At 33.7% G+C, this 27,308-nt stretch overlaps 1 protein-coding gene across 4 annotated transcripts in view; it reads right to left on the bottom strand.

The window, feature by feature from the left end:
- RAD54B (RAD54 homolog B) overlaps window positions 1-27,308 on the bottom strand; it is a 112,881-nt gene that overhangs the window by 48,626 nt on the left and 36,947 nt on the right. The window contains exons 1-4 of one of the 4 annotated variants that reach the window (XM_046642711.1): window positions 25,930-26,340; window positions 22,043-22,146; window positions 6,640-6,834; window positions 3,208-3,489 (exon numbers count right to left, since the gene is read on the bottom strand). In XM_046642711.1, the coding sequence (XP_046498667.1) occupies window positions 3,208-3,489; window positions 6,640-6,834; window positions 22,043-22,146; window positions 25,930-26,303 (955 nt within the window). In that variant the 5' untranslated portion in view covers window positions 26,304-26,340. Of the gene's footprint in view, window positions 1-3,207; window positions 3,490-6,639; window positions 6,835-22,042; window positions 22,147-25,929; window positions 26,341-27,308 lie in introns of those variants that run through there. The other 3 variants (XM_046642712.1, XM_046642714.1, XM_046642713.1) reach the window with 3 other exon arrangements.

Raw genomic sequence — 27,308 nt, 5'->3', positions numbered from 1 at the left:
AAATTCACTATTGTCTAATAAGGAATTCAATAAGCTATAACACTTAATAATTCAGTATTGAGAGCAAAGAGAACCATTTCCAACTGAAAGCACTGGTTGGAATTTTGCCAAGATGCACCTGCTAATGCTCACAGCTTCTTATTCTGGAAAAGCTTCCTAAATTTAACATAAAGCTTCCCTTTATTTTTAGCCCTGTACATAATAACAATGACCATTACTCCTATTAATCACAAGAACTGAGAAAGGATGATATATTTTCCACTGACTTCGCCATCATTATTTGCTTAAAGTTAATTTACCACATTCATGAATGTCAAATTCATGTATCTTTGCAAAGCAGCAAGAAGTAACCATCGAATAATAATGTAATTCTTTAGAAGTATGCTAATACAATTTAAAAGATTTATTAAAATATCACCAAAAAATACAAAATCAAATATAACTAGAAAGCAGGTCTCAAGTGATAAATCAAAATTATCTGAAGTCAGACAATAAACTCATCAAAATTATTTTTTGAATATATTTGTATGTCTACATCACGGTTAAAAAATGAAATGAGTAGGGCTGGCCCCGTGGCCGAGTGGTTGGGTTCGCAAGCTCCGCTGCAGGCGGCCCACTGTTTCGTTGGTTCGAATCCTGGGCGCGGACATGGCACTGCTCATCAAGCCACGCTGAGGCAGCGTCCCGCATGCCACAGCTAGAAGGACCCACAACGAAGAATATACAACTATGTACCAGGGGGCTTTGGAGAGAAAAAATAAAATCTTTAAAAAAAAAAAAAATGAAATGAGTATATTCCTTGTAGATTTCCGACCAAGAAATGGCCCCGGTTTTTCTATCTTTTAAAAATGACAAAAGGGAAGAAAGAGAAGATAGAGGTGAAGACCATATAGTTCTCAAGCAAGAAGGCCCAGAGGTTCATAAGTCATCTAACAAAGCGCCCATCTTCAAGAAAGATAAAACCTAAACCACCATGATAACGGGACACCAGTTCAAACTTTAAGCCACCCCTCTACTTTCACAATGATTAGACACCATTTAATGCTAACAAAATCTCTCATGCTTTAGTTTTAAGTCTACAATGAATTCTACCCTTGGCAAGACAAAATAAATGAACAAGAATAATCAGCCATTTACCATGTACACAAATGGCTTTCATTCATACACACACACACATAGAAATTATCACAGTAAAATTTTTCATTCACTCAGTCAGCAAACATTTATTGCACAGAGTATATACTAGGTACTCAAAGTCTCTACAGCAGTTATTAGAACCCACATTTTACACATGAGGCAGAACATTAGGGAGGTAAGGGACTACCCCAAAAGGTCAAAGAAGCAGTTAGCCCGGAGCAAACCAGGACTCTAACTCAGGGCTTTGAATAACCACAGTATTCTTTCCAGTTCCCCACAGCCCTCTGATATGTAATAGGAAGGCAAAGAGAATAAAGGAGAATAAAGGAGAGAAGGAAGCTTGTTAAAAGAGTTGGTGGGACATACAAAATGTTTAAAGAGAAAAATCAGAAGCATATGTTTCCACTTTCTATATTTCAAGTCAGTCTCAGATAAGCTCAAATAAAGCTAGAAATTTTTAATTTAGGGTTTTTATTCCAATTACATCAATAATTACTTGAATTTAGATAAGTCAGTTCATCTTTCTGGGCCTTGGTTTCCTCAAACGCAAAGTGAAGAGACTGATTTAAAGACCTCAAAGGCCCCTTTATTCCAAAAATTCTGTTTCCTTGCAAGAGGGGAAAATAATTATGTTATTTATATACTTTTATTTTACTACTATTTTGAAAGATGCCTATTCCATTCTCCAACTTACACATCCACAACACTATAATTCACATTTACTTCTCTGTCTCCTCACATGAGAAGCTCTCTGATGACAATATTCCTGCTGGGCACAATGCAAAAAAGGCACTCAAGAAATACTTGCTGAGTGAATAACCAAATAAAAAAAACACTTCTTTTTTTTTTGATTTTTGATTTTTTTCTTTTTCTCCCCAAAGCCCCCCAGTACATAGTTGTATGTTCTTCGTTGTGGGTTCTTCTAGTTGTGGCATGTGGGACGCTGCCTCAGCGTGGTTTGATGAGCAGTCCCATGTCCGCGCCCAGGATTCGAACCAACGAAACACTGGGCCGCCTGCAGCGCAGCGCGCGAACTTAACCACTCGGCCACGGGGCCAGCCCCTAGGTTTCACTTTTTAATGTGATTTTTAAATTAAATTCATTAACGTGAAAATTGACTAAACTGAATTCCCATGAGTAAAATTTGAATTCTTTACATCACATCTCACCATTCAATACTGTAACACACTAATGTATGTGATCAAGGCATATAGTCTTCAAAATGGAAGTATAGGGGCTGGCCCTGCAGTCAAGTGGTTAAGTTTGGGCGCTGTGCTTCAGCGGCCTGGGGTTTTGCCAGTTCGGATCCTGGGCGCGGACATGGTGTCGCTCATCAGGCCATGCTGAGGTGGCATCCCACATACCACAACTGGAGGGACCCACAACTAAAATATATACAGCTATGTACTGGGGGGCTTTGGGGAGAAAAAGGAAAAATTAAACTGTTAAAAAAAATGGAAGTATAAATATAATCCTGATTCATGAATTTACTAATTTTTCTCCTTACTAAAGATGTTGGATTTTGGAGCCATCCCCATGATTGAGTGGTTAGGTTCGCACACTCTGCTTCAGTGGCCCAGGATTTTACCGGTTCAAATCCTGGGTGCGGACATGGCACTGCTCATCAAGCCATGCTGAGGCAGCAACCCACATGCCACAACTAGAAGGACCCACAACTAAGAATATACAACTATGTAGCAAGGGGCTTTGGGGAGAAAAAGGAAAACTAAAATCTCTTAAAAAAAATTTAAAAAATAAAAGATGTCAGATTTTATCCAAAATCATACACATGTGTATGAAAGTATACATTTACAATTTGTATATTTCTCCTTCAACACATGTATAGTATTTTTATTACTGTTTCTCGGAATTATGCATTTACTTATGAAATAATTCCCACACTATATTATTATACAACATCAATATTATCCCTTATGTCAGATTGTATATCTGAAGAATAATATACACTTTCACCTCAAAACTTTAAAAGGAAATTTAAACTTTAAATTCACATACCAAAAAACTTTTGACAGTAAAGACAGACTGTTCCAATTGTTTTTTAACTCTTACTTGGAGCACATGGGTCATGGCGTGGTTTGCAGTTACAGAAACTATTCTGTCTATTTTCCTTTGAGTTTGGTTTATAGACACTTTTTAAAGGGTTAGAAAAACACTTCTTGGCAGCTTGACAAAAATTTGAGATAGCAGGACCTTTTCCTCCAAGCTGAAAACATCTCCCACTGCTGAAATCATCTGGAGAGATTATTCCCATGACTTCTATTTCTTTTCCACCAATCATCATTGTTTGACCCTCTTCGATTTTTTCAAGCTCTCTGAATTTATATCCAATGCCTTTAAATTGAGAACAAAGAAAGTTAATTTAATTTCTTGACACTCTAAGAGGACTTAATTAGTGATACCATAGTCACGTTCCCATAACTGTACAGAATGAAAACTGTGCTTTGAATGTAAACAGTCTCATATAACCCGTTAGCCAGAATGAAACATAATTTATCATTTTAGTGAAAAAAAATTTTAAAAATCGGAAGAAATAAGTAATAATATAACTATAAAAATTAGCCAAGTTTTAGCAAAAGCAAGGCTTTTTTAATTATTGAAAATACAGTATATTGTACTCACAGTTTTACCATCTCTGTCTATAGAAAAACAAGGCAAGAAAAGAGTTTGGTAAGCTATATGGATCCTCCTTTCCTGTGAACAAACTAGAGAAGCATGATAGCATCTCTATTTCCACTTAGAAACAGCTGGAAATGTGAAGGAGAACTAGCAATAAAACTAACTGCTACCTCAGCCAGTACCATACCGTTTCACAGGAGACCGCAAAGTTCAACTACAGTTGTGGCAAGAGGCCACTGATAGTCCAAGTTCCAGCCCTTAAATAAAAAGTGGGATATTTTATAATATCAAGCTTGTTTGAATTATTATTAATTGAGTGGGTGTTTATTAAGTGTTGCCATATGTAAGGTGCTGATGGAATATAAATATGAATAAAGTCAGTCACAGTCTTCTCAAAATGAGCTCATTAACCAGACAGAGAGAGTAATGGAATTTTAGACTCCTATGCTTACTTACGTTACATGTATGGCTATTGTGCCATTATAGGGGGCAAGAACTGTGTGTACCATAAACTTTAAGTCTCTAAAAAGTAAAAGACACATTTTAGAAAATATGACCTTTTTAAACTAGCTGGAAATTGCTACAATTTGCCCTATTAAAACTGGGATAAAATTTACAACCTGTGCAAACTGGTAACTAATATGTACACTTAAATTATATACGATGGAGCACTTTTCAATTTTAATGCTCTGATAAAGGAAGAAATTACTTAGCTGGTGTTCCTAAATGCCGAAGACCCATTGCTCCATTCCCCAAACTAACTCAGTTCAACAGTAGTCTTAACCTCTCCACATTAATGAAGATTATAGTTTTATCTTCATATAGGATCCAATTGCTATCAATCTCAGTTTTATATGGAAATTGGAGCAAGAATAAACTTAATTTCGACACATCTTCAGAAGTCTCTATAACTCCAGGATCTCTCATTTCACTTTGATCCAGAGAGACAACTCTCTCAAACAGCTTTAAATCTCCAGAAGATTTTCTTAAAACTTTGAACTTTGTTTCCCACACTTGTTTTTTTCCTAGTAGTTATAAAATGATGGCCAGTTGAACCTGACTACTATCACAATATCAGAAGCTATCAGCAATTTCAGCACTCCAGCCCTCAGACTTTTTAGTCTCTATCCCAATGATAACAAGGTTCAAATGCTGCAAATCCAATTTATTTAAAAGAAAAACTGTTTACATTACAGGCACTAATTTATAAAATTAACTCCAGGTTGACAGTTATTAATGTTATAATTAAGCAATCAAGTTTTATGTTTGGATGTTTTCATTATGAAAGCTAATAAAATTTCCTCTAATGTTTAAACCAGTGGTTCTCAACTCCTATTGGATATTAGAATCACCTGGAAACCTAAAACATGCTGTGCCCAGTCCCTCTCCCCACCACCCAGACCAAATAAATCACAGCCTCGGCAGTCAGGGCCTAAGCTCTGACATTTTTTAAAGTACCTTAGGTGATTCCACTTGCGTAGTCAGAGTAAAAACCCACTGTTTATAACCTAATTTACATTTTTTGCTACTTGCAACTGAAAAATCATTTTATTATAAACTATACATACACAAAACCATGTATACTATACCTTATGAGTAAGAGATATTCCAAGGTAATTTTGATAACTTTTACCTCTCTAGCTGGCTAGAATGTAATGTCACTGAATTCGAATGATCAAGTCCACCAAAAATCTTGCCCCAATCTAACCTTAACCAACAACATGGAATGTGTAATTTTTCTTCTTAATTCCTCTAAACATTGAGAATGATACTGTATATAAAGTAGTTGCTCAATATTTTTATAATAAAAAAATTCTATTGCAGATAATTCCATTCAGTTTCACTACCCTTCATATACTGCATTCCTGAAACACTGAAGTAGCTTTAGTTCTCTCCTGCCTTTTCGCCTTTGCACATGTTCTCTCTTGCATATACCCCTTTCTCATACCCTACAAAACTATTCATCCTTCAAATATTCCCTTAAACAATAACTCCTAAGAAGCTTTCCCCTAGCCTTCTAGGCAGACTTAAATGGTCCTTCTATGTATGCTCTTATTGCCCTTAGTAAAAATTCTCATTGAACCAATTATCTTACTGTTTCCTATTTTTCAATTACATTTTCCTGTCCCCAGTAAACTATAAACTATACCCATCTTTGAATGTTTACTCCTAACATAGTACTTGGCAAATAACAGTTACTGAAAACTATAAACTATGATATTTTCAAACGAATGAACATATAGAACAGATTTTATAATCATGGGCCACACTCAAAATTGAACAAAAGACAATGCAAAAAGACCATGGTTGATGTTATGCATTCTGAATTTGTGGGCTAACTTGGACAAATCATGCTGGCAACATTTTATAATGGAAATAATGGTAACCTCCAATTTAGATGTATTAATCTAGGTCATGCCTAGCCATTCATTATTTCCTTGCTTTTGTGAAATTTTTATTGGGTATCACCGAAATTAAACATAATTCCACTCCTGATATCAACATCTTTTTAACTTTTAATCACTGGCATTCTGCAAAAAGAAAAAAGATGAAAAACCACACCGAGACACACTGGTTAATCTCAGAAAAATGCCAAAATTACTGTATATACCTGGTGACCATTCCGTTTTTGGAGAAAATGAAACCATGGAATGAGTTTCACCTCACTGAGCTAGTATACATAAGACTGTCAGAGTGACTATTATGAGATAATTTTATTTTTATGAGGTAATTTAGAGATGAAAGTCAAGTACAAAGCACATCTTAATCTATACCTTTACAGAACCCAATTATATTTCAATTATGTAAGTGGAGATATACACTAATTTGGGGCCTAATCATAAACATCAGTAAATATCACAATACCTCTTCCAATGTCTTTGCCTTCCAAATTCTTTAATGTAAATGACTTTCCTTTAACAATAAGAACAGCATCACCTTCCCACTTCTTGTGTTTTTTCTTTGAAGCCTTACACCAAACAACACTGAAATATTTAACTAGGCTAGCAGGTTCCTCTTCTTGTCCCTTAGACACTGTTATTTCTTTAGTGGCTGAATGAACTAAAATAAAATAAAAACGACATTATTAAAGATGACTTTAATATTTAATTAGTAAGGTCATTCAAACAAAAGCACAAGAAAATTAGATTGTATTAGGAAGTATGAAAGACTATTTGATCATACTCATATTTGTATTGTATAAACTGAGAAATTCAAATGTCAGGTGCTAGCATTACCATGAGTACAATGAAGGTAAATTTCTTACCATCCCAGTCATATGAACTCAGTTGAAGTATAACACAAAAACCACTGCCAACATTTTAAAACTCTAGGAATTAAAGATAAAATTTCAATATCCATGGAAAAATATCTAAAATTACATTTCAAACAAACAACTGATTTAATTAACAGTGACAGGACAAGTCAAGGAAAAGAAAAATAAGATCAGAGTTCTGTAAAGGAAAAACTTGTATTTTTTTTTTTCAAATAAGAATAAATGTAAAACGGCAAAGTAGGAACCAGACTAAATTTCATTAAAATACTTGTCTCCCAGTTAGGGAGTAATCAGGTTGGGCCACTGTTCTGAGAATTTAGTAGCGTAGGATCAGAAAATAAAGTTTCTTCTTACAAAAGTTTGTACTTTTCTCAAAAATATTTCCAGTATCACCTTTTAAAAACACATCCAAAAAGCCTAACACAAAAAATTCCCCAGCAACAGGAAAACTAATATATGGTGACAGAAACCAGAAAGTGGCTGCTGCCTCTGGAGTTGGAGGATCAGCTGGAAAGGGGCAGGAGAGAAGAACTTGTTCTGAGTGGTAGTTATATGGGCACACACAATTAACAAAAATCATCACTGACCTTCTAAAAGCTATACATTTTATTGCATGTAAATTATACTTCAACTCAAAAAATACAAAATAAGACAAAATAAAGAATAACAGCAGAATAGGTTGAAAGGCATGTACATGATATTCTAAATAATAGTATCTTTTAGTGTTTTGAAGGAAAAACACCCAAACTTATCTATTAATTCAAAGTATACTTGACACTACAGACAAAATCTCCCCCGCCCTGTCTTACTTCCTCTTTTCCCCTTGGCAGTTATAGTTAAAACACCAGCAATCCCATGAAAAATACAGACCACCCTCATACTGAGTCCTAGCTCCTGCTTCTCACCTGACTTGTATGCTGTATTTTCAATGGCTAGATGAAAACTACTCTAGCTAAAAACAGCAGAATCTCATTCTCTCATTACTGAAAAGCCCTTCACTACGTATTTTACCAAATACACACTTGACCCCAGGTTGCTATCAAAGCAATAAAATTTACAAAACAAAAACCAAATAACTACTTTACCTTTTAAAATATACCATCTACTTAAATAGGAAAAGGAAAAGGATAGACCCCGAGATCAGGAATGAGATAAAGATACCCACTTTCCACCACTTCTATTCAAAATTATACTGAAAGTCCTAGCCATTGCCATAAGGCAATAAAAACAAAAAGCATAAAGATCAGAAAAGAAGAAGTAAAACTGTACCTATGCGTAGATAATAAGATTGTTCACACAGAAATTCTCAGGAAACCTAAAAACTAATGACTAGAATTAATAAAACAAATTTAGCAGAGTCACAGGATGCAGGATTCATATTCTTTTTCATATGTAAAAATCAATTGTATTTGTACAGACTAGTGAGAAATAATTGGAAAATAAAATTTTTTAAATTGCATTCACAGTAGCTCCAAAAGAAATACATGAGATACTCAGGAAAGTATCTAACAAAAGGCATCTAAGATCTCTACACTGAAAACTAAAGCTGTGCTGGAAGAAATTAACAAAGATCTAAATAAGCAAAGTTCCTATTTCATGGATTGGAAATTTCAATTTTAAGATAGGAATTCTCCCCCAAATGATTTCTATGTTCAATACAATAACAATCAAATCCCAGGGTGCTTTTGGTAGAAATTGACAAGTTGAGTTTAAAATTTATATGAAAATGCAAAGAACCTAGAATAACCAAAGCAATTTTTAAAAAAGAAGAAAGTTAGAGGACTTATGCCATCTGATTTCAAGGTAAGTCTATTTTATATGATAGAAATATCATGTAACAATAATGAAGATAGTTTAGTATTGGGGAAAAAAAAAAGAAAAAGACATACACATCAATACAACAGAATAGTGGCCAGAAATAAACTCAGAAATACATGGCAAATTGATTTTCAACAAAACTGGTAAAACAAATCCAATGCGAAAAAGAAAGTCTTTTCAACAAATGTTGCTGAATCAACTAGATATCCACATGGGAAAAGATGAACATCAACCATTAACTCCCCCGTACACAAAATGTAATTCAAAATGGATCATAGACCTAAACGTAAAACCTAAAACTACAAATTTGTACAAGAAAATGTGGGAGAAAATATTTGTCACCTTGAAGTAGGCAAAGGTTTCTTAGACACAATACAAATGCTGAAAACATAGATTATAAATTGAATTTTATCAGAATTTGAGAATTTTGCCTTTTGAAAGATGCCATTAGGAAAACAAAAAAGTAAGGCACAATAGGATAACAATATTCAAAACACATATATAAAACAAAGGACTTGCATCCAGAATATATAAAGAATCCTTATGGCTCAAAAATAAGACAACAAACAAATCAACAGAAAATGGGCAAAAGATGAACAGATGATTCAGAAAAGAATATGTACAAATAGCCAATAACCACATAAACAGAAATTTAACATCATTAGACACGTGGGAAATGCAAATTAACAACACAATACAATACACTTCACATCCACTATAATGATTAGAATAGAAAGTCAGATAATAACAAATGTGGTGCAGATGTGGAGAAACTGGAACCCTCATACACTGCTGGCAGGAATGTAAAATGGCATAGCCACTTTGGAAAACAGTCTTGCAATTCTTCAAAGATTAAACAGAGTTACTAAATGACCCAGCAATTCCCCTAGGTAAATATACGTGGGTATACGCCAAAGGGAGATGAAAATACAGGTCCACACAAAAACTTGTAGATGAATGTTTAGATAGGATTATTTATGATAGCCCAAAGGTAGAAACAATCCAAATGTTCATTCAAATGACAGATGGATAAACAAAATGTGGTAAATCCCTATAATGGAATATTATTCAGCCATTACAAGGAATAAAGTACTGATACATGCTACAACCTTGAAAACACTGTGCTAAGTGAAAGAAGCCAGTACAAAAGACAATGATATGAAATGTCCAGAACAGGAATATCTACAGACAGAAAGCAGAGTCGTGGTTGCTTAGAGCTTGCAGCAGGGGGTTGGGGGCGCAGGTGGTGAAAGCTAAAGAGTACAGGGTTTCTTTTTGAAGTGTTGAAAACGTTCTAAGATTGACTGTGGTGATAGTTGCACATAACTGTGAATATACCAAAAATCATGAATTATATACCTTATATGGGTGAATTATATGGAATGTGAATTATGGCTTCAATAAAGCTGTTTAAAAACATACCACACACCCACTAAATTGTCTAAAATCAAAAATCTGACCATACCAAATGTTAGCAAAGATGTAGAGTCAATTATATCTGGGGGAAAAAAAAAGCTGTAGAACAGCTGGAAATATTGCACCCTCTAGAAGGAATGTAAAACAGTACAATCACTTGGGAAAACAGTTTAACAGACTCTTAAAATCTAAACATAGGGGCTGGCCCCGTGGCTCAGTGGTTAAGTTCGCACGCTCCGCTGCAGGCGGCCCAGTGTTTTGTTGGTTCGAATCCTGGGCGTGGACATGGCACTGCTCACCAAACCACGCTGAGGTGGTGTCCCACATGCCACAACTAGAAGGACCCACAACCAAGAATATACAACTATGTACCGAGGGGCGGGAGAAAAAAGAAAAAAATAAAATCTTTAAAAAAAAAAAATCTAAACATATGCCTACTATAACCAGCCATTCTACTGGAAGGTATTTACCAAAGAGAAAATGTTATGTCCACAAAAAAAGAAAACATGTACATCTTCAAGCCAGGTAAACCAATCTCCCAAAAACCTGAAAAGCCATTGTCACTACTAGAATTCAGATAATTCATATGTTCATCACTGGCATTCATAAATTTAGAAAGTGAGTCCCGACTATCTTCAAACAATAAATTATCCTCAGAACCATCAAGGTTTTCTTCTGGGAAAACAAATGATTCATATGTATCTTGAGTCAGCTGTGTCCAAATGCATGGCCCAATGAACTCTCATCAGTCCCTGAAGGACTCAGGCTGCTGTAATCCTGAGTGGAAGCCAAGCAGACAGAGGACTTACACGCAGTGGCCTCAGTTTCCCCACTTTCCTTACAAAATGAGGGTGTATGGACAAAGGGTAATTTTTGTATATTTCTCAGGGAGAAAACATGCTTCTAAAATACTAAGAAATATGGTATATAGTTTTTTCTTCTCCTCTATTCATATATTAGTTTGAATGTTTCCCATGTCATTAAATAAAAAAGTAAAATGCTTAATATCTGCTTAATGATATTAAAAATGATATTCCAACCCATCAAGAGTGTCCACTTCACTACACATACCTCAGCACAATATATTATCTTTACCAATTTTTCTCTAATTATATTTATTTTTGTTAAAATTACCATACAGTAAAATTGACTTTTTCTCTTGGTGTACATTTTCATTTAACCACCACTTCAATCAGGATACAGAAATAGTCCCACGACCCAAAAAGACTTCCTTCATGCTATGCCTTTTATAGCCACACCCTCACTCTCTGCAAAACCAATTACAATTACAAAAGCAATTACTGAACTGTTTTCCATTAATATAGCTTTGTCTTTTTGGAAATCATACAGTACACATACAACCTTTCAAGTTTCTCCCACTCACCATAATGTCTTTGATTCATCCAAGTTGTTGCCTGTATCAACAGTTTGCTCCTTATTATTGTATGGATACTGAAAGACAGTAGAGGTGTTTCTAGCTCTTAACTACCAAAGATAAACTTGCTATGAACATTCATGTACAGATTTTTGTGTGAACGTTCATCTTTACCAATTTAATAGATAGAAATGGCACAAAGTTGTAATTAGAATTTCATTATTAGTGGTAAGACTTTTTTATGTAGTTACACTTCCTCTTTGCTTGACTCAACTAATGTCACATTACACATAAAGGATGTACCTAAAATAAAAGAGTCCCATTTCTTTAACCTGAATTTTTTATCTGATCTGAAAACCCTCAACATTCATTCATCCAACAACTTACAGATTACCCAATACGTAGAGTCTAATCCCTAACTCTCACCCACTACTTATTGCAAAATTTGAATGAAGTCTTTAAGTAGAAAATAGGCATTAAAGAGAACTTGAGTTAGTAAGAAATTACATCAAAATTAAAGAAAAATATAAAACACTACTAAATTTTAATATGTAAATGGCTAACAAAAATACTTAAAAGTGTTGACCATGCTACAAGAATCAAGAATCCATTTACATCTTCCTTAATGTAGGGTATTCACTATACCTTCCATTGTTAAATTTTAAATAGGCCCTGCTCATTTAAAAAACTCCTGTCTATCCCTCTCCTCTTAAAAAAGGAAAACAATACATTTTGGCAACATGTAGCATTTAATAGACTAAAATGTGCCAGGTTGAAATAAGCCCACTCACTTAGAATTTATTAAACACTATGCTATAACTCAATAAATCATTGTTTTAGTAAAAGGGTCAAACAAGTTGATTTTTTTTTTTTTTTTTTAATGAGAAACTATGGAAGTGGAGGGAGAATTAGTGCATTATTTTAGGAGCAATAAAGAGCTCTTAACAAGGTCACTCTTGACTTACTACTTGTTAAACACCTTTCCCCACAGTAAATCACAGTAAGGGCCATAGCATGGAAAAATAAAGTCAAAATTATTCTGTGATGTGTTATGTTCAGGGATAATCTAGAACACATGCATAAAAACAGAACTTTTAATACCAGAAAGAGATGTCTCTCCCCATTGTTTCTACTTCAAATGCCCAAAAACCCCACTCGCTCCCTCCATTTCTTCAAATACCCAGTCACTCCTCAACTACCCGAGTCTGGTTCCAGTCCAGTCCTCCCTCAAAGCCATCCTTGTTAAAGGCCACTAAGGAGCTCTTTGTCAATAAATCTACAGGCTATATTTTAAGTCCTAATCAAAGTTCTCAAAAGCATTGGACAATGTTGACTACTTCCTCCTTGAAATATTGAACTTCACTTTTATAGCTCTTCTAACACACTTCAAATTTTCCTCTTTCTCCTTTGGTTGCTGCTGCTTAAACATCTTTGCCAGTTCTTACTTCTTAGTCTAACTTTTATTTACTGGAGTTCTTCAGCCCTGAGTTCTACGCCTTCTCCTCTTCTGGCTGTGTACCACTTAAATTAGCTCATTTACTACCATGGCTTCAATACCATCCCTGTACTAACTTGTTTTTTTTTCTCTAGCCCAGATCATGACTCTAGATCTGTACATCAGTATACCCAATTGCCTCTCAGACCTGTCCACAAGAAGGTCTCAAAAACATCTCAAACTCATTATGCCCATTTATCTTCTCTTCAAAAATTGCTTCTCCTTCAGTTTTCCCACTTCTCAGTTGAAAGTACCACCACCCTTATTCGAGCAAAAGAAATTGGGAATCATCCGTGACATTCTCCCCTCTCAGCTCCACAGCCAAACAACCACAAAATCCAGATGATTCTACCCCCTAAATGGATCTCGAAGCCGTGAAAGTGTTTGCCTTCTCCATTGCCTCTACTCTTTTCAAATCATCATCTCTGACCTGAACTATTCTATTATTGTAGGATCTTCCCAACAACTCTACTGAGATCTTCTCTTGCCACCTTTATTCCCTAAAACCTTTTTCCATATTTACTATATTTGTCTATTTTTAAATGTACATCTGACCATGTCTCTCTCTTGCTTAAAATCCATTAGTCTTAAAGGTCTTAAAGAAAACATGCTACTTGCAGCCAAAGGGCCTTCTACCTCTCTTCCTCCAACATGCTTATCTAAATTAACTTCTACTTACCCTTCTGTACAGTTTAAATGTCCCTCACTCTCAAACTAGATCAAGTTGCCCTCTTATCTCAGCAATTAACTATGTGACAAATTATTTAATGTCAGCCTTCCTCCATAAAGTCCTGAGAGGAGGGTCTGTTTTCATCTTGTTCATCATCATATTACCAGAACAATCTGTACTTTTCAAAACTGCCATTTTGATTCCAGGTACATCTTGATTTCATCTTTATAAAAATATTTAATTAAAACAGAATTATCTTAAAATTAATTTTCACTGAGAAAGTAGCCTCCGAAATTAACTTTGACCTCATCTCTATTATTGTTCATTTTTATTTTCATGTTAATGAATTTTTACCTTCAGGATTGATTATTTTCCAAGCAAATTTTATAACAGAGATTTGACTCATCAGTCACTTTTTTATGTATTAAATTTTACTGATTATAGCTTTTGCCAACATGGGTTTTCTTTTACACCCATAATTTCTACCAAATGCAGTTTTGCTAAGTCAAATTTTGCATACCTACATGTTATCAAGATTGCATTATTCCACCAGTTTTTAGATAAATTGGTAGTTGTCACATGTTATTTTTGTTGTTTTATCAACCTTGATTTTTCCCAAAGTTTTGAGGGCTTTTAGCATTAACAATAAAGATAAGATATTTTGATCACTCTTTGAACTCTAAAAAAAGTTTGTGGTGTGCAATTTTAGCTGATTTTAATCAGTTTTTTGTTGTTTTTTGAGGAAGATTAGCCCTGAGCTAACATCTGCTGCCAATCCTCCTCTTTTTGCTGAGGAAGACTGGCCCTGAGCTAACCTCTGTGCTCATCTTCCTCTACTTTATATGTGGGACGCCTACCACAGCATGGCATGCCAAGTGGTGTCATGTCCGCACCCAGGATCCAAACCGGCAAACCCCTGGCCGCCGAAGCTGACCATGCACACTTAACCGCTGTGCCACCGGGCCAGCCCCTAATTAGTTTTCTTTTTGCATTACTTCTACCAGTAGAAGTCACTGTGCACTGAATGAAAGACTGACAATATCTTTCTGTATTTTTAAAATTTGTTCCTATTTTTTATCAGGTTATACAAGAGAAAAATGTAATTTCTCAAGATTGCTGTAAAGCAGGGGTAAAATGAATGTCTTCATCAAAATGCCTGGAAAAATATCTTAGAATCAAATATCTTGTATTGCCAGCACCTGAGCGACTATTATTTCCAAGACACTACCCCCACAAAAAGCTGAATAGAACAAAAGACAATAATTAAATTCTGAGAATTCAGAAATTACTTATAGTTAACTTTGAAATACCATAAGATTCTCAGACTTAGATATATCCTTTCTTTTGCAGAACAGCAGAAAGAGGACAAAAGCATGAACTATGGAGCCAGATTGGCTGGATTTGAATCTTGAGTCTGTCACTTATTAGCTTTGTGACTCTACTATTTACCCCTCTGTGCCACTTTATGAATCTGTAAATGAACATAATACCTACGACACAGACTTGTTGTGAGCACTAGATTAACTAATATATGTAAAACTCTTACAACGCTACTTGCCATGTAGTAGGTACTCCTTAAATGTTAACTACCATCATCATCACCTTGCCCTCGTCCCTTTCCCATTTAGTCCCATTTTAAATGTAGGCCACAGGGCAGGGAAGGGAGAGTGTGAGTAATTCCAAAAAGTAGAAGATAATTGGGAATTAAACATATACGGAACAGAATCTCCTCTATCTAGACTACCTGGAAAACATAAAATGTTGACTAACTTGCTACATCCCAGACTAATCGCCTTAAACAATTTCACTGTAACTGTAATTTTATTTCTAAACTTGGTTCTGACCTTCTTCTCCCTTGACCCTGTAATGTACTTCCTAAATCAATACCAAAAGTAGTCTGCATAAACAAAAGACTTTAGTGACCATCAGCAAGATTCACAAGGTAAAAATGCTTAAAACCATGCTTTGATAAAGGAGAAAGAGATAATGTCATATTAATATTTATAGTGGACATTATCATCTTAATGAATGAATTCTAAGCATAGTCACTCTAGGGTTGGATGGCATAATTATACATTTCATAAACCCACGCCTTTAATATTCTTTTTTTTTCTTTTAACAATTCTAAATACACACATTGTTTTCAATGGAGCAAATGAAACTTTAAACGTCTCATCCATTAACACATAACTGCAATATAAATTTAAGATTTCAAACAGCTTTTATTACGCTAAAAAATATACAAACATTAATATACAAATTCCTTTGAACTGTTAATCATCTATAGTTTTCTTTACCTAATAAAAGAAATTAAAAGTCAACTAAGTACAAATAACATTATGTATAAAATAAAGTAAAAGACATTTCTTTGCTTTGAAGATCACTTTCAGAATGATACTTTATAAGTATGGCAGAACTACACATTTCATCATATTTCTCAATATCTCATGTCAAAGCATATATGCAATAAGTGCTAAAATAGAAAAAAAAAAATCATTAAAACTACAATGCTCCCAGATATCTAAACTATCTGCCCAGCATTTTCAATTCATTTAAAAATCAGAAGTCATTCATCAATTTCAATTCTGACATTCCAATCATTGAACATGCACAGCTTTATTTAAAAAAAAAAAATGTTGATGGAAGCATAAAATAGTACAATCACTTTGGAGAAAGGTCTAGTAGTTTCTTAAAAAGTTAATGTATATCTTCCCTAATCCAGCCTTATGTCCACAACAAATTTATACAAGAATATTCAGAGAATCTTTATACATAATAGCCAGTATCTGGAAACAGCCCCGAAGTCCATCAAAAGATAATGGATAAACAAACTGCATCATATTTACATAACGGAATGCTACTCAGCAACAAAAACGAATATTAGGAGAATGGATGAATACGAAAAACGATAAGATGCGTGAAAGAAAACAGAAACAAAAGGTACATACTGGATGATTCCAATTATATTAAGTTCCAGATCTGGTCAAACTTATCTATGATTTTTTAAACTTAGAACAGTGGTTGCCTGAGATGCTAGGGGATTGATCAGGAAGGAACTGGAAAGAACTTTCTGGAGTGATGATAGCGTTCTAAATCTTGATAGGGGTTTAAGCTACACAGGTGAAGTCATCTGTTAAAACTCCTCAAATGGTACATTTAAGAATTGTGCACTTCACTGTTTCCATATCTTACCTAAAAAACCACGCACGCAAATAAATATTGAACTCCAGTTCATAATATTCATGCTGAAGCACTCAGGGGGAAAATATTCTAATTAATTCTGAAACTTGTTTGAAAATAATAGTTTTCTTTAAAAAACTGAATTGATGGATGGAAAGATGGATAAATATATGATAAAGCAAATATAGCAAAACATTAACTGCAGAATTTTGGTGGTAGGCATATGAATGGTTACTGTAAAATTCTTTGACCATTTTCTAAATGTTTGAAGGGTTTCTTAATCTTTGTAATAAAAGTGAATTCACACAAAATTTGAAAACACAAAAGATCTATTAACAAAGAGTAAGTCTAACAATATACCCATTTTAGTTTTAATTGTTTGGACTAACGTGGGTGGTATTTTTATTTTTATTTATTTATTTTGCTTCCACTATTTACAAAGCAATTAAAAACTAAAGATAAAAATGTAAATTCAAATTATAGCTACTAGTTTCAATCAAACAATTTAAAAGATATATAAAAATATATTGAACCAATTTCTCAAAATCATATACAAAGATTTAGCATGACAATGTTTAAATCGATTGTATATTTTAAGAATTTACTCTTTTGTATTTAAGTATGGCAACCATATTTCATCTAATTATTTTTAAGTATTGACTATCAAATATTTAATTGATTTTGAGAATTTGTGGATCTTAACACTTGAAAAAATAAATATATTATGATATTCAGACATGGTACACTGGGCATCTATTATAACACAATCATCTAAAGAAATTTACTTGAATTATGCCTCCTCAAAAAATTTTACCTCTATGGCACTAAATTCTTTGTCTTATGGCGCACAAAAAAGAGTAGAGAAATCAGTACAATGTATTACCTTGTATCTAAAAGAACACGTACTAACAAAGCATTTAACCACCATCATCTACAGTACACATTAATTATAATTTATCACACTCTAAATTATTTAAACATGTCTATTTAAAATTTGACATTACTCTAAAACAAGGCACATGGAAAATAATGCATACTTTAAACATTTTCACATAAGTAAAGATGCAACAAGCTAGAGTGACTCAAAAATGAAATAACTCTAAGCTGATGTCTCATTATACAAAAAAGAAAAGTACTTAACTTGAATATTTTAAGAAATCTGGCATTTGTTAGAAATGAAAGAGCTTTATTAACTTTTTCAGTATGCCATTATCAATCATAACTAGCTTAGAAAATCATAAGTTGTAAAAATAACATGTATTCATTTAAGTTCATATAGATAAGAAAAGACAGGAAAGTGGCAAAAATAACCTATCCACTATCTAAAGTACTAATATATTGGATGAAATAACCTGTTGACTTAGTATATTTTTCAAACTTAACATATTTCTACAGAATCAAGCCTACATTTTAAAAATAAAATCACTCTTTCCTATCCTTCCCCAGCATGACATTTCATAGGTAAAGCTCATGGCCCCAAACAGTTCTCTATTATATGTAGGATATCTGGTAGCTTCAGTTGTATTCCATCGGTACTAAGAGAATTTGTCCCACTACATTCTCCTTAGTGAAACTTGTCCTCAGTAAAAAACTGCTAATGTAAGTTGATAAGTCGTTAAAATTCAAAAAGGTCTCAATATCAAAAGAAAAAAGCTTTAGCTCAGAATTTCCCTAAGATACTCTGAAAGATAATAATAAACAGCCTCCAAAAACAGTTCAGTGGTCAAACAAGTAAAGCTTTCTTTACACAGGAATTCTCATATATTATACTACGCTAATTATAGTTGCATGGGTGGGGAGGCGGAGCAATGGAAAAGGAACAGAATCACAAGCACTTAAATTTCTGCAAATTGAAATCGAACAAGATTTACCCAGAAAAATTGTTGCAGTAAACTCATTGCAATGAGTGTAATTTTGGTGTTAAAAAAAAAAAAAAGGAAAAGTAAGGTTTTTTATTCTACTCAATCCCTTAAATGCTAACAAATTTGTCACCTGACATCAACAAACAACAACCTTAAACAACGCTGGAGAAAAATATGACTGTATCAGACCATGTTTACACTATTTTATCGGCAGCAAAAGAATTTTGAAGGGCAATTTTGTATATACATTATTATCTTCCACACTGATGTTAGAACTAAACACCAGAAAGATGTATGTTGCACTTTTTTCAACACAGAATTCTTTCCAAGAAACATCTCACAGAATTAACCTTCCACAGAACGCACTTTGGAAAACTTTGATTTGGCTGTACAAAGTCAACATTCAAATTGAATGTTCACTATCAATTCTGAGTAGCACCATGCTAAGACTGTTATATGAATTTCATTTTATATGGTAATTCACTTTCAATAATTTCAGAAAGTTAAAACTTTCTACTGTAAAGCTGTATTTACTAGAAATATATTGAAAAACATTACCTCAAATAAGAATTATAAGATTCATTAGACCCAAAGAAAAGTCGGCACAAATTAAGGAAATTGTCAAAAGGATATATCATATATTTGAGATTTTTATAATAAAATATTTAACTTTAATAGCAGACATAAAATGCCAATAAAATTAAGCAACCAACAAGCCAAAATAGTACCATAAGAGTCCATTTAATTTTATTCTATTTCGATAGCCATAACCTAAATTTCAGATTTAGTTTCCTCTCACTACAATGCCCACCCTGAAATACTGCTATTATAACACTAAATCAGAGATCTAATCATATCCACCTAACAAATGCCTTCTATGGCTTCCCATTCTACATTCAAGTTTGATTTCTTAAAAATAGTATTTAATGTAATCCATAATCTGGCACCAATCAACTTCCAAATTGATATCCCTCTATTCACCTTTGCCCACTCTTCTTTTCAACAAAATTTTCTGAGACTCTAGTATGATTTAGGCACCATGCTAGGTTCCAAAATACTCTATTCCAATGGTTCTCAAACTTTACCTTGCATCAGAATCTCCAGAGAGCTTATTAAAACAGATTGCTGGACCCTACTCCCAGAGTTTCTGATTCAAAAGGAATGGATTTACATGTCTCACAAGTTTCAAGTGATGCTGATGCTGTTGGTCAGCATCTGCTGTTGGTGAACCATTGCTCTACTCCAAAGGCCATGAGTGGGAAGCCCACAGGCTGAATGAGGCCCATTCATATGTTTTGTCTGTGTAGTATTTTTAAAACATTTGGAATTATTTGCAAGCACTTTAAAATTGGAAAGTTTCACATAAAAATGCAGATTTCTGGGTTATTACTGCATGTGAAAATTCTGATGGAGCTAAACAGTAGCTACCCCTTTTAGTCAAAGTAGATGTCCTAGTCCAGGTTAACACAGCCCTAATTGGCCCTCTCTACACTCACTTAAAATCACCTGGCTTAGCACTGTATTTGTGCTTGTACACTCCGCTACACTTTTCCCCATTTTTATGTATTTGTCCATGCTGCTCACTCAGACGTGAACATCCTTTCTCCCAGATACTGCTGGAATTCTACCTACCCCATTCTAAAGCTTGGCTTAAAAATTCTTCCTCAACAAGGCTCCAGCAAAAATAGAAATCCTTAAGTAATACACATATTCAATATTTAACACAAATTTAATATGTGTGCTTTAAGAATTGAGGTTTTATTTCCACAAATACTAAAATAGCAATATTTACAAAAAACATAAAACATTCTAGACTATATCATAAATTATAAACATATGATTTTTTGCTATTTTTATTCTAAAATTCTAATTTTGTTCAGTGAAGTTTTTACTGTGAAAGAAATTTTTTTCAGAATGAAGTAAGACATATTAAATCCCACAGCCAAAATATATAATAGCTCCAACAGAATATCTTATTTTGCTGGACAAAAAAGGCAAAGAAGATAGTAGTAATTGATACAATTCCCCTGATTTCATAACCCACCAAGCTTTAAAACCAATTTGAATGAAATGATTTTTTAACATGGAGGATATTTTAATGAATTTTTACCTCTAAGGAATAGCAGGGGGAAAAATTACAGAGAAAAAAAAACTGAGTTCTGGTGTTGGCTATGTCAAAACAGCTGTGTTACATCAAGTAAGTCACTGAGTTTTTCCTGGACCTCAGACTCATTACCTCTAATTGAGGAGGTAGAAAAAGGGTTCTCCAAATACCTTCTGTCTCTAAAATCCTAGGACTTACTCCTTCAAAAAATGAAAGCATAAAAATCAATGTTATATAAGCAAGCTTGTTGGGCTAGTATTGCTTCTAAATGAGACTGACTTAAAAACCTTGAACTACAGCTTTCAAAGCTCTAATTAAAAATGTTGAAGACTCAGAACTTCGAAAGAACATGTGTTTGTATATGTATTTATGTATGTTATATTTTAATGATCGAAATAAAACATCTTTTGTAAGACTAATAATTAAACTTGAAAAAAATTGGGGGAATACAAAAAATATATAGCCATGCCAATCAATCAATAAGTTTTAAGATATCTCAAAAGAAAATTAGTTAGAAAATTATGTCAAAAAAGGTTTTATCATAATAGAGATTAACATTTTTTAAGAATATGTATTCTCCTTCAGGATATTCCCAAATGAAAGTAATCTGGCCAAAATTAAAATTATCAAATTGCAAGATTGAAAATAAATTTTAGAGACTATTATATTCCGGCAGATCATGCCTCAAGCGAATTGCTTTCAGCTTCTCCACTTCAATCTTTGCTCTTAGCAGCTCTTCTTCTAGCTGCTGCCTTCTTTTCAATCCGTCCCTCTTCTCCTGAACATATAATCCCAAATTTTTTTGATTTTCTAAAATTATCTGATGTTCCTCTTTCAGCATTTGCAGAATCTGAGGATCATACCCTAATTGTGACCTAAAGCGTTCTCCACTCTCATGCTGAAAAAAATCATCTCTCCGTGGGATAGAAGATGGAGACGATGCTATTCTCATATCAACAGAGGAAAGTGACGGCGACAAAGATCTTTCCGTAACGTGCACTAATTCATGTTCTTCTCTTTGCTCTAAAGTATCACTTTGTTGAGAATTTAAAACCAGTGGAGGAGGGGGCTTACTGTCTTCTTCTTGCTTCACCTCCACTGTAATAGCAACTGGACGGTGATCCAAGATTACCTGTAGGGGACTGGCACCAGCCTGTGCTTCCTCGTCCAAATTTGCACTACAGCACACAAAAAAGCATTACAAAATATAAATCACACAAAGACAAGAGTACATTTATAGCATAATTTCATATTTAATATACATTAAATTATCAAACATTAAAGCTATAAAGAAAATTACGAAACAAAAACTATTTTAACCCTCAGAATAATAAAGTGACTACGATTGGGATTTTAATAACATATACATATAGCTCTCTCCTATCTTTAACTTTAAAACTGGGCTGTTACAAGGAGAGGAAATTATAAATACTACAGAAGGCCAATGAGGTAAATAAAAAAGAAAAGGTATTTTTAACGCTGTCAATGAGACACCAGTTGTCCCTACTAGCCTGAGGTTTTTAAACGGTGTAAAGGGCCATTTAATGCATTCTAAACCTTGCTACCACATCTTAGCCCTAGGCCTTCTGCTTCAGCTCTCCTGCACTGATCTAAAAGTCACCAAGGCCCATGACTTCTAGGAGGACGGTGGAAGGCCATCTATGGGAGGTACTGATGTCTGTATTTGTCACAAAAAAAAAAATCAAGATTTTGTCTGGCTTTGGGTATGCCCAACTATCAAGGGGTTATCCTAACTAACCAATTGCAAATTCAATGGTGTTTCCCCTTTACCTATCCTAAACCACATAACTCAGCTGCTCTTTAAGTCTTTCAACCACTGGTCAGGTAAAGTTCACAAAGGCAAGTTTATATCCATCACTGTATCCCCAGCACACGGCATAATTCTGTACTTGGAACCTAGTGGGTACTGACATGCGGCATGATTGAACGAATGAAATGGTCTTTTAATGCAATGTTTTTAAATGGCCTCGATACAATGTATTTAAAGTTTATTAAATTTACACATAATTTCTGTAAAATGAGCATTCCTATTAGAGGTAACTTCAGTGTTGGCATAATTTAAAACTTCGACATAACATTTATTACGACATAAACACAATATATCTTAAAATTCTACTTTTTTTAAAAATAATTTCATTTATTACATGAAGCTGTTAGGAATATATAATCTTATTTCTTGAGGTTTTCTTTTCTAATTTATGCTTCTGCCTAACTTAAAAATAAAAGTTATAGAGGGGAAAGATTATTGGAACATTAATGGAAATATGTTATACTTAATAGTATTTAGAGAACATTTTACAAGTGATAAATAAGTAACATAGTTAGGAATATATTCTACTATACTGGATGATTAAAACGCTGGAACAAGTTCAAGTAGCACATTAGGAAAAAAACAAACTCTCCATATGTCACTTACTAATAATGTCAATAAATTGCCAGAAATAGATATGTGTCTAACTGATATAAATGAAATAATAAGATATAATGAAAAGTCTATTTGTAGATTATCTAAATTCCTTCATTTTCATTGTCTTTTTTTGTCATTTCATGATTTTCAAAAGCAAAACAATGGGATACAAACGTAATTCAAATTAGTAAGATTTGCTTTTATTAACATTTCTAAAACCTGGTACAGGAAAAGGTTAAAACTATAGATGAAAATTAAGTTTTTAAAAATCCACTTAATTACTATTCCAAATTTAGTATGTATAATAGAGCATAAGACTCACTGTTAACATAGTCATTATACTCCCATGTAAATTAAAAATATGCCTTATTTCTGTAATATTCGATTCCATTTTAGTTAAAACATTACAAGTAAGGAATAACAAAGTAAAACAATTTTTTAGAGAAGGTCATGAAAAATGATAAACAGAAAAAGACTTCTAAAATTTATGAATATGAACTTTGAGGATCAAATAGGTCATAAAAACTCAAAATATAATCTGATATTAAAGAGAAATAAAAACAAAGACATAAATCAATGTGAGTTGTAGAAACAGCCTTACAAAACAGGTGTATATTGTTAAATACATTAAATAATATAAGCAGTAATATTTTCCTTATTAAGAATAGAGAGTTTGGTGAAATTACAGGCATATTTATACAGAGGCACAATAAAGATTATAGAATAATTATAAACTTCTGAGATAATTAAGACTCAAGATGATGTCAATCAAATAAGTACATTAAATATATAAACATATTAAATGAAAACACTGAGATAAAGTGGCAGTATAGACACAAACATAAGTAAGCATTTAAGTGACATATTTCTGATAATCTTCCCTTTAAAATTTGAAAAACTGTTATTGTTTAAGCAATAAATGTAGAAATGTGTAAACCAATTAACTCATTTTATCAGAGAACTGTTAATGTCCCAAAACATGACTGGATGTATGTACGTATGTGTGTGTGTATATATATGTTTAAAAGTTTAAATATTAAGTTATGTATAAAAGTTTAAAATATGAAGCTTCCTAAAACTACAGTTTCCATGTGTAGTTTTCAAATTATAAAAGCTTATAACACCCAAAAGAGAGTTTTATACCTGTTATGCAAAGCCACTGTTCTTTATGGTTTGAGGGGAGAAAACTTTTTAATAAATAGCACAGTATAAAACAGTTTTACTGTGGAGGTTTTTTGGACATACCGCATATTATGATTTAATCATTTGTCATCACAGTGCACATTTTAAACAGTGACCCCCATGAATGAATACACTGCATATCCATGTCCCACTGGTGATATTTTTTATTACACTATCAACTAGAAATAGGCAGTATGTGGTAGAAGCTGGGCTCAAATATATTCGCCTAGTAAATTATCAAAATAACAAATGAGTTTGGCTAAAAAGGTTTTTTCCCTGTTTCTCTGCTAACTTCAAAGGAATTTCACAGGTAATCAATAATTTTGTTTGTATAATGACTCTTCTACCAATAGGAAAGCACATTGTAAAGCTTTGTTTGAAAGGTCCCTCAGTTAACAAAAGAGTTTTCAATTTGTTTAAATTACCCTAAATGATTCAGAAGAAGAATATAGCTGCCATTTTTATCTTTTGCCAGGGGTTAAATTTTGAATTTGTAGTCAGATAATAGTTTTGAAGAGTTCCAGGCAAGTAGTTATGTAAAGCACAAATTTAGCCAAAAAAACAGTTTCCTATCCTATAAGAACCCAGTTGCTCTTATTGGTATATTAAAATTCACAGTTTGATTTCCTTGCAAAACACTATGGGAGAGCATACCCTTTCCTGTATAACCCAAGATCAAAGTGAAACTAGACCATTAATGAATAAAAACAACAAAAAGTTTTAATTTTTTTAAGTAATCTGAATCCCTAATTAGGTATGAACTCCTTTCCTTACATTTATCTTTTTTATTTTGAATATGTTAGAAACATAATTTAAAATGTCTTTATACAATCATGCCATTAATAAGTTTACTTAATTATTGACTTTAGGTTTTTAGCTCAATTAATATTCAATAAGTGTAAACAGTAACAATTTATAAAAAAGCAAGAGTTCCATTTCTCCTGAAACTGCTAACTTTATATAAAATTGAAAATCCCAATGAAATGTAATCAAATGAAAGAAGAAAAATGTATCTCTCAGAAGCTAATTATGCAATTTAATTTTAAAGCTTTAAAAGTTTATGAGGTGATGTCACAAATTTCATCCCATTTATTCTTCCCTAATCTTTACTTTTTAGAAACTACAGAGGGAGGGAAGGAGGAGGGGAAGACAATAAAAAGTGGCTTAAATCAAATACAGCAGAAGAATTCCTTATAGCTTCACTTTTCTTTTTTAAGAATGCAAAACAAAGACACCATTCACTGCTCCCGTAGTGGGGATGCTTACTATGCATATCTCTATCACAGCTAAGCAAGAGCCCAACAGACAGGAGGCGCCATCATTTTCCACAACAAAATAAAATAAAGCTTACCTTTGTATGTGGTTCCTGTCTCTTACCAGGCAAAAACTGGAAATCTGGGGAATCATCTCCATAACTTTCTTGGTTGGCTCAGAAATATTGCTTTTAAAATCTGATTGGGTCTCTTTTTGCTGCAATAGCTCCTGTTTGGCATACTCTTTGAGCCTTTTGTAAAGGGTGCGTAGGCCCTGCGCTGTTCGAGGAGGGCGGTCTCCTCCCATTGCATTATAGCTAACTGCTATGATATCCCAACATCTGTTCTTTTCCACTATTACTGAATGTTTATTAGTGTGTTCTTCGAGAATTTTAACATATGGTTTCACAAGCTTTAGCAAATCAAGCTTTTCAGATAAGGTAAAATTGGAAGATCTAGCCTTTCCTACCATTGTTCTTTTCAAATTAAGTAGGCAGTTTCTGAAACCACCATGCAGCCTTCAGCTCTGCTCAGCTCCTTTCACAAACAGAAAAAGATCAGGCTTAACTAGGCTAGCCTCATTTAGGCCCACGCCTACAGGGGAGGGTTTATTAAAATTCCTCCAGCTTAAGCTGACGCAGGTTCAGGAAATCTGCTTAAGCCAAGCCTGACCTACATAAAGCTTCTCACTGAAGAAGACAGGAAGGCACAGGCAAACACACTTGTGTATAAAGAGAACAGCTCGAGAGAGGATTTAATACACAAAAGTCTAGAGATAAGCACGGAACACAGCTAAAAATTAGCTAATTTAGTGAGAATGCCTAATTTCCACAAATGTATGCCTAGCTGACAGACTGAAACTGCACTGCAGTATCACTTTAATAAAAACAAAAGAGGAACTGTTTTGTGCTATTTGTTTACAAATCCAGAAGACAGAAAAATGAAAAACTAAAAATATGAATGGTGAATGCAGATTTCTAACAGAGTCCCTAATCACTGTTTCTGAGCTGCTGTTCTCTCTTACAAAATCTGCATAATGCTGGTCCTGCTGTCAATCAGGAATTGCATATCCTCTAGCTAGTTAGGTTACACCCAGACTCAGACTCCACAGTAAAGCTAAGCTTCTCCTTCATTTTGCAGTCTACAGGAGCCACTGCATATTTTTTCACTTAAGAAGAAATTTTTGTTGAACACTAAATCAAGGAAGCAGATAAAAATTATGTTTTTAAAGCAATGGATTATTGTAGCTGTAACATATGTGAATATGCTAGTCTGCTTTATCCTGTGTAAAAAAACACCATTCACAGTGAGAACAGCATAATCACGCCTTAACACTGCACACAACAAAACCGCATTTGCTATCACAGAGAAAAATTTTTATTTACCTATATTCACACAACTTGGACTATGAAAGGAAACAGTAGTCTAGCCATTTGCAAGGCCACCAATTTGCATGCTCAGAATATATTTTCTAATC

Source organism: Equus quagga, chromosome 16, assembly GCF_021613505.1.
Source record: "Equus quagga isolate Etosha38 chromosome 16, UCLA_HA_Equagga_1.0, whole genome shotgun sequence".
NCBI classification, from domain to species: Eukaryota; Metazoa; Chordata; class Mammalia; order Perissodactyla; family Equidae; genus Equus; species Equus quagga.
The sequence above is the reverse complement of the archived record's forward strand: the minus strand, read 5'-3'. Positions and strand labels throughout refer to the sequence as shown.